The following is an 8,760-nucleotide window of genomic DNA, read 5'->3' as shown; positions in this document are numbered from 1 at the left end:
GGGGGATTTTGTGGGGGCTGCTGGGGCAGGCGGCGGCCCGGGGCGGTGTGTCTATGCTGGGGCCCAGGCCCCGGGGTGGGCTGTGTGTGTCGCCCCCGCTTCGGCGCCTGGGGATGGCTGCTCCGTCAGATCGTAACCGCACTCTGCAAAGGAGCCAGGGGGCAGGGGCATGGGGCAGAGGTCAACCCTGGCTGGCGTCACATGGCTCAGCCAATCCCCCAGAGTCCAGACATGCTACACACTAGTCTAGGGAGTGGGTATAGTAAAGCCTCATTCAGCCGGACGTGGCGATTCTGCAGTGAAGAACCATCTGAGCACAGAACTCAGGCCAGCAGATTTAACCTGCACACACAAAGGAATCGGGCCTCCTGCTTCTAAGCTGCAGTCAGTGGTGCTAATTACACAGCGAATCTCGTCTATATGTTAAGTCAGGGCCAGGAGGATTGCAACCTGGGAACACTTTGCTCATGGTTAGTTGGGTTCATGATATGTTTTTAAGCGGTTTAGGTGTCTCCATGATTCCAGAGGGCTTCTGATTGGTTTGAGGCATTGAGGCTTGACTGTACCACAAGTCACCAGCTCCCTGCAAGCACAGTAGGGCCCCCTGGGAACTCAACATGGCCCAGTGTTGTCACCCTCCCCCAATCCCCCCAAAGGGCTGTTTTCCATGAGGCTTTCCAGACCTTGAACATTTCCAATCATTAAGAGAAAAACATGTATCACTGGAATGCCTTTTACACATTTGGATACCTTTCACCCTTCAGGGAGGGTGTGGCAGAGAGAAAAGGGGCCTAAAGTATCTCTCTGGAAGGCAGATTCTTGTCTTGTCTCTGTCACTGACTTTCCAGCGACTTCTTTCAGACCCACTTTATTTATCCGTTACATGGGTCTAATATTCCTCACCCAGCTTCAAGGGAGGTTCAGTGGGTAGGAGACCACTCTGAAGCGGTTCTACCCACTGGGGATTCTGCTCCAGCCTAGGGAGGTCAGCAAAGACCTGAAGGCACTGGTGAGGAGAGGAAGGCTGGGAGGGGTGAGGGGGTGGGGAGGAAGGACGGACTACGGGGATGGGTTGTGACGGGGACCAAGCTCAATGCAGTCAGCAGTGCTTTTCACCCTGTGCCACCAGCCAAGCTAAGCATTGCCTGTGGTCACCCCAACAGGACCAAAGCATTGGTGTCGGAGTGGAAGAGTACTAGGAGAGAAAGGAGACGAGAAAGGCAGACAAGGAAGGACAGAGGGAGAGGGAAATTGAGGCAGGAGAAGGTACGGCCCCCCTAGATGTCAAGGGACCTCAACTCTATCATCCACCTACCCCAACCATACACTTCCCCTGATTCTATCTGCTGATTATCTACACCCTAACTGAACAGAGTTCACTGAAGAGAGGTACTGGGACTTCTGCTGAAATAAATTCGTAAACCTAGGTTCCTATTGCAGCTGATTTCTCTGGCTCTGTCTGCAAGCACCTAGCGTGTGGGTTGATCCCATGACCTCTCCACCAAAAACAGAGACTATGACATTTTGAGAATCTGATTAAGAAAGCAGTGAGAAACTGCCAGCTTTCCTTTTCTCCTCTTTTCCTTATTTATTTTTTAAACCACCAAGTGCTTTGCACTCTACCTGTAGACAGAGTGAGGAGCCCAGCTCCTTACCTGGCAGAAAGGTCATGTGATAGCCCTGCCCACACGGGAGTGAAGAAATTGGCAAACACATTCCCACCAAATATGTGGGTGGAGCCGAGTGTCAATTTCCCCCCACGCAATGTGTGTGAGACTTCTACTTACGTGGTGCGCTTCAGTGAGTAAGAGAGCTTTACATTTTAAAATATAACAACTTAGGTTTTCAACAGAAAGTAGGGAGGAGGTTTAAGAACTGGAGAGAGAGGAAAAGTACTTGCCAATTTTTAACTCTCCCTCCCCCGTGTTTTTAGTATTTTAAGTAAAAAGGATTGGTTGCCTGTATAAGTCTTTCCTCTTTCTCCACCTTTGTCCCAAGCTGGATTGCTTTGCTACCTGCCATTGGAGGCCAGTTCCAGCCAGCCCAGCAGGCGTGCCCAGCGTCACATCCTATGGGAAACAAGGGGCCACGACAGCCTCCCTCCCTTGCCCTTCTCTCTCCCGAATCAGACCCCTCCCTCCCTTGCCCTTCTCTCTCCCGAATCAGACCCGGATGGGCACTGCATGAGCAGGAAAGAATGAACCCGAGTTTCCTACCGGCCCATCACCCCCCCAAAGCCGTAATCCGAGATGTGCTCCGTGGGGGACTGCAGGTCGTTTTTGGAAGAGGCCTTGTCGTCCAGCAGCGGCCCACTGCTGGCCTCGCTGTCGGCCTTTTGGCTCAGGCTGTCAGAGAAGGCATCGTCCCTGGGGAGAAGAACAGATGTGAGCTGGGTGGGCTTCGCACCCAACAACCCGGATGTATTGAGACCTGTGGGGCTGGATCCACACCCACAGCTTGTGGTTGCGCCGCTGCCGCTTCCCCAGCAAGAGGCGCTCTGGGGCACCACGCTCCCCTACTTGCTCCCCCCTCCGCCGCCCCCGGGGACTAAACCTGGTCTCTCCAAGCTGTTCTGGGCTGGGACAAGCTGAACGCTGGAAGGTGTGGAGGAAAAATGGGGGAGTGGGCCTGCAAGCCAAGCCCTGAGCACTGAGTCTCATGTGGCTCAGGGAGCAGCAGCTTGGGGTTCAGCCAGGGAAAAGGAAGGCATTCCCATCCCTCCCCCACCCTTGGCTTTGGACAAATGTGAAGGGGCTGAAGCTTGTTGGGGTGCTCTGTCCACCGCCCCCTATTCGCTCTCCCTTCCTCTATCCTTCCTGTCCTTGTCCTCAGAGGCCTGGGGACGTCAGAGGGCCGCCTAGGGTTCTTCCGTTGTTTGCCTGACCTGGACTTTTCTCGGGCTCCAGATGGTCTGCTCTGCCATCAAGATGTATGCTTTTGGCCCCCTCCCTTTGAGGCCCAGCCTGCAGCCTGGTAAATCAGTTCAACCTGAGCAGGACTGGAACTTGGAGGAAGCATATACAGGAACCGTCAAAGCTTTTCCAAGAATGGAAGGTGTCGACTTTCTGGGCCTGATGCTGGGGCTAGGTGTTTGGGATGTAGAGCTTTTTTCTATTTTTTTTTAAGGTCTAAAGTTATTAAAAAAAATAGCACCCTCTTAGCTGGAAATGAGAGGATGATTGTTTCTGCCCCTCTCCTGGCAGAGCTATCTCAGGGTAGAGAATAGTGGGCAGTTAAGAGGGCAGTGGGAGGCCCACTGGTTTACAGCGGAGGCCCTGAAGGGCAAAGGTATATGGCAAGATCCAGGGGACACTGAGAACCAGAGTGGGTGATAAATGCCCCGGAGGCTATCAAGTGGGCCAGGATGGCAAGCCAAGAGCACCAAACAGTGTCCCTGTGGACCGTGAAGTATGAGCAATTTGCTCATATGTTAAATGGATCACCATTCAAAGGGAGCTGAGACATAATCCATTCTCACTGAAGACCAAGTGTGTCACAGCAGGGAGAGCAAATCGCTGGCGTATAACCCAGCACTGCTGTTCCTGTGCCCCTTCTAGACATCACTAATCCATCATGACACTCTTCACAGAAGGTCCCAGCGCCCACTCACATGTCCTGTACAACTATGTACTGATGTGGGATGAGCCCGTCCACGCCGTTATGACGACCCTCCCACCAGTCCTCGGAGGCTCGGTGGTACAGCAGCAGTGAGGCTCCCTTCTTGAAGGACAGCTCCCGCGGGGACCGCCCCACGTAGTCAAACTTGGCGATGGCCTCGATCTGCTCCACTTCTGGAAGGAAAGCAAGGGCAAGCGCATCCATGAGAACAGCAGAAGGCAGCCCAGGAGCCTCAGTCAGAGGGCCCTGGCTCCGTGGGACAGCGCAGACAGCGTGCCTGGTGAGGGCAGCATGAGCTGGGGCTCAGGGTACTGGGCTCTAGGCTCAGATCCGCTCCCTGTGCTGTGACCTCAGGCAGGCCATCTCACTTCCCAAAATGGAAAGTGGGGTTGAAATACTACATCCTTACTTTCCACTGACCCTTTTTCACATTTTAAAAATAATATAAGAAATTTCTTTTTCTTCTGTCCCTTAAATATCAGCTGTTTCCATTTTCCCATGAACCCTTTCCCTCTTTGTTCACATATCACACTGTTGGTGCTTCTTACCTTGTAGGAGGTCAAACAGATGTGTGTGGATTCTCTTCCATGTAAAATGTTGTACACAATTTTTAAAGGTTCCCAGAAGACTTCTCTCCAGAGCTCATTGTTATAGACTGAACTCTGTCTTCCCCCAAATCCATATGTTACAGTCCTAACTCCCAGTGTAATGGTATTTGGAGATGAGGGGGTTTAGGAAGTAATTAAGCTTAAGTGAGGTCATAAGGGTGGGGACCTAATATGATAGAACTGGTGTCCCTCTGAGAAGAGGAAGAGATAGCGAAGAGCTCTCTTTCTGTCTCTGCATGGGCACAGTGGAAAGGCCATGGGAGGACTCAGTGAGAAGGCAGCTGACTACAAGCAAAGAAGAGAGGCTTCAGCAGAACCCAACCCTAACAGCACCCTGATCTTGGACTTCTAGGCCCCCAGACTGTGAGGAAACACATTTCTGTTGTTTAAGCCACTCAGTCTGAGGTGAGTGGCAGCCTGATGGCATGCCTGAGCTAACATGCGCATCCACAAACTTAATTTGGGGGGAGGGAGAATTCTTACTGGGGCTACAGGTCAAGCATATCTCTTTGCATACACACATCTCCCCGTCAGAGCAGTACTCTTCTCTGGTCAGTGACAGGCCCTGCCTGGGTTAACCAGTGAGAACGTAGTTCTTGTCCCCGAAATACTCCTCCTGCCCGGCTCTGTCACCTCTTGTTTGTGTGACCTCAGGCAGGTTACATAATTTCTGTACACCTCAGTTGCCTTTAGAGGATTAAACGATAAAGCATGAAAGAAGACATACAGATAGGCAACAGCTATATGAAAAGATGTTCAACACCATTAATCATTAGGAAAATGCAAATCAAAACCACAGTGAGATACCAGCTCACACCTGTTAGAATGGCTGTTATGAGAAAGACAACAGACAAGAGTTGGTGAGAATGCAGAGAAAAGGGAACCTGTGCACTGCTGGTGCAAATGTACACGGGTGTGGCTACTACAGAAAACACTACGGAGGCTCCTCAGAAAATGAGAATCAGAACTACCATGTGATCCAGCAATTCCACTTCTGCGTATTTACCCACAGGAAATGAGCACGTTTAACTTGGGAAGATACGGGGCAGACCCCCGTGTTCACTGCAGCACCATTTACAATAGCCAAGATACGGAAGTGACCTAACAGGTCCGTAGACAGATGAACAGACAAAGAAGATCGGTGTATATACACAATGGAAAATTGTTCAGCCATAGAAAGATGGAAATCCTGCCATTTGCAGCAACATAAAGGGACCTTGAGGGCATTATGCTGAGTGAAGTAAGTCAGACAGAAGACGACAAACACTGTACGACCTCACTTACACGTGGAATCTAAAATCAGAAACAAACAGAACTCACTGATACAGAGAACAGACTGGTGGTTGCCAGAGGTGAGAGGTGGGTGAAATAGGTGAAGGGAATCAAAAGGCACGCACCTCCAGCAGATAAATAAGGCATAGGACGTAATACTCAGCACGGTGCCTACAGTTAATAATACTGTGTTGTATATTTGAAACCTACTAAGAGTAGATCTTAAAAGTTCTCATCACAAGAAAACAAAATATAACTATGTGTGGTGATGGATGTTAACCTGACTTATTGTGGTGATCATTTATATATATATATATATCAAATCATTATCCCATATACCTTATATTAATAAACTGTTATATATCAATAGACTTCAATATATTTAAAAAAAGAGAATATGTGAAAGTTCTCAGCATAGCACAGACATACATTAAGAATTCAACATATAGCGGCTCTTGTGATTATGATTATAATTACTAATGGACATGAGATTGAGCAAGCTCCGGAAGATGGTGAAGGACAGGGATGCCTGACGTGCTGCAGTCCATAGGGTCACAAAGAGTCGGACACGACTGAGCGACTGAACAACAACAAAAAAACAACAATGGCTTTAGCTTATGGGGTGGGACTAGACAAAGAAATCTGCGCTGCAGAGAATTTAAATGTTTGCTCAAGACCATGCAGCTAGTGATCTTTGGGAAGGAGACTTTCAGGGGAGGAGGACAGTTATTTATGCCTACAATTTATTTAACTTGTGTTAAAGCCTGTACCCTAAGAGATGCAAATGGGTAGAAATGCTACGTAGAAAATGGGTCATGTATAAGTGTTAATTTGCTTGTATTTTAAGGCAAGCACAAAGATGTTTAATACTATAAAAAGAAGATACATGCATGTACTTATATAAATAAACAAATCTATTAAATGCTAATAAACAAAAGAGTGGTGGCCCCTGCTCTCTCTAGCCTGCAGTTATCTTCCCGGTGCTGAGCATCCATCAGGATGCTTCTCTTGTCCTCATGGATTACCTTGATCCTGTCCATGCAGCCATCTACCTGTCCGTCATGGAGCTAAGCCGACAATACCTGGCTTTACCACTTTTCTGCTTTTACCTGGGTGACCTTGAACGATTTAGTTCTGTTTTCTCAGTCTCAGTTTTCTCATCTGTAAAATGGGAGTGATAAGAACAGTACCCACTTTATGGGGTTGTCATAGGACTAAGCAAGTTATTACACATGAACAGCTTGTAACAGTGCCTGGAACACGATTAGCTTCATATGAGATGCAGTTGTTGTTGTTATTAATACCAGAGATAACGACTCCTAAGGGCCATGGACAGCATGGAAGTCATTTCTCCCTGTTCTTCCCCACCCCACCCACACACATTAGGTCTCTTCTCTGTGAGTAGCTGGCTCAAGAAGACTAGGCCAGTGCCCCCATGAGATGCAGTGGCCTTTGGGTGGACCCAGTCCTCGGTGCCTGGGACAGCCTGCTGTAGACAACAGGCGTCAGACAGTTAAGCCAGCTTTCCCCAGCTGGTTCCCTGTCAAGTGTCTTTGCAAGCTATTCTGACAAAGTTGATGCAAATGCCAGACCGACTAAATGGGTCAAATAAACTCAGATCTTGACTCAGAGTCACCTTCTCAGTAAAACGGAGAGATCTCTGTACTCTCTGCTGCATCTTTGACTCTCACACCATCCCTATGTTAGCAGCACCTACTAACCTATGTGTTTGCCTGGCTTTAGAGAAAGGCCAGAGGGTTTGCAAGGCCAAGAGCTGAACCCCAAGGGCTGGGTGCTCCTGGGTGTGACCCCAAGGGCTTCTTCTGAGCCCACCCTTTGCACTGCTGAAGGAACTGCCCAGGGCGGAGACTTGCTCAACTCCATCGCCTCCAGCAGTCACTGGTGGTAGACTGGAGTGGGGGGCGAGGGAGCTAGGAGAAGTGGAAAATGTAAGGGGGAGAAAAGAAGAGAAGATGAGGAGCAGAGCTGAGCTGCAAGCTGAGAGAAAGCTCGTGTGTTTGCAGATGTCGCTATGTAATCATGTGGGGTAGAAACAGGGATAATAGCTACCATTTATTAGGAAGTCTGTCATTTGGGTTCATCACACCTAAAATAGAATAGCTTACCAAGTCTCCCACACACCCCTCCCCAAACTTGCTTCATCCCCTCATCTTCCCCATCTTAGGAAACAGAATCACCATCTGCCCACTCCCTCAGGCCACAGAAGCTAACTCATCAGCATTTCCGTCAAATTGTCCCCTGAATCTGACCAGCCTCACCACCTCCAATGCCACCCACTCCTCGCCGGTCCAGACATCACTGTCCTTCTACCTGGCTACCTTGCCTTCCTTCTTGCTTGGTACAGTCATTTCTCCCCACAGCAGCTGGAGGGATCTTTTAAAATCATAAATCACATCATGAGACTCTTGTTCAAATTCCTCTGAAGGCTTCTCTCTGGTGGGGTGAAGCCTGCCGGGGGGTGGTCCTGAGGGCAGCAAGCCCCTGTGCTCTCTGTCCATCCCTCTCCTTGGTCCTGGTGCCCACAGCACCTGCCACCTCGCAGTGAGGAGACGGGGCGGCCACACAGCAGGTGCAGGCTGACTGACAGTGATCTGAGGCCCCAGAACACTGCAAGGGGGCGCCTGACCTGCCTCCCCACAGACACATCTGCCTCCCCATGGACACGTCTGCCTCCACCAGCAGCAGCCCCGACGGGTCTCAGTGCTGAGAAATCAATCTATCTTGTTGGACAAGAGGTGTTTTTCCCCAGTGGAAGTGGAAGAAGAAAGCCTGAGAGCAAGATCTAGAACAAGAGTTGCACATGTATGTATGCACACATGCACATAACCAGGAGTCAAAAAGCAACAGACGGAGAGAATGAGAAGGGGGCTATTAACAGTGACAGAAGGAGAAGGAGGACTAGAGGTGGTAGGAAAGAGAGGACAAGAAGGAAAGAGAAGAGCAAACCACCACAAACAAACAGAAGGTGGCAGCCTTCATATCTCCTAAAGCAGGCTCTGCAGGACGTTCTTCTCAGCTCAGGGTGGCTTTAATCGCTAAGAATTCTAGCAGAGCTGAACATTATGCCCCGATTTACTTTCCTGCCCTAGGACCCAGGCCCGACACATCACCTCCCTCTCAGGCCACAGTGACTGATTCTTGCCTGGCTGCATGACTCAAGGCAGTGCGGTGAGATTCCAACCAAGGAACTCTACTGGAATCATTTTGAAAAGGAAGCTCTTTGGGTAAAAGGACAATGAAA

The 8,760-nt window shown here is 49.6% G+C and overlaps 1 protein-coding gene across 2 annotated transcripts in view; it reads right to left on the bottom strand.

Annotated features, from left to right (window-relative positions):
- SRGAP3 (SLIT-ROBO Rho GTPase activating protein 3) overlaps nt 1–8,760 on the bottom strand; it is a 243,994-nt gene that overhangs the window by 4,884 nt on the left and 230,350 nt on the right. Inside the window, exons 19-21 of one of the 2 annotated variants that reach the window (XM_010828406.1) lie at nt 3,611–3,791; nt 2,217–2,366; nt 3–143 (exon numbers count right to left, since the gene is read on the bottom strand). In XM_010828406.1, coding sequence (XP_010826708.1) covers nt 3–143; nt 2,217–2,366; nt 3,611–3,791 — 472 coding nt within the window. The remainder of the gene's footprint in view (nt 1–2; nt 144–2,216; nt 2,367–3,610; nt 3,792–8,760) is intronic. The other variant, XM_010828404.1, reaches the window with a different exon arrangement.

The sequence above is a fragment of the Bison bison genome, unplaced genomic scaffold (assembly GCF_000754665.1).
Source record: "Bison bison bison isolate TAMUID 2011002044 unplaced genomic scaffold, Bison_UMD1.0 scf7180017864492, whole genome shotgun sequence".
NCBI lineage: Eukaryota > Metazoa > Chordata > Mammalia > Artiodactyla > Bovidae > Bison > Bison bison.
This window is presented reverse-complemented; position numbering and strand designations above follow the sequence as displayed.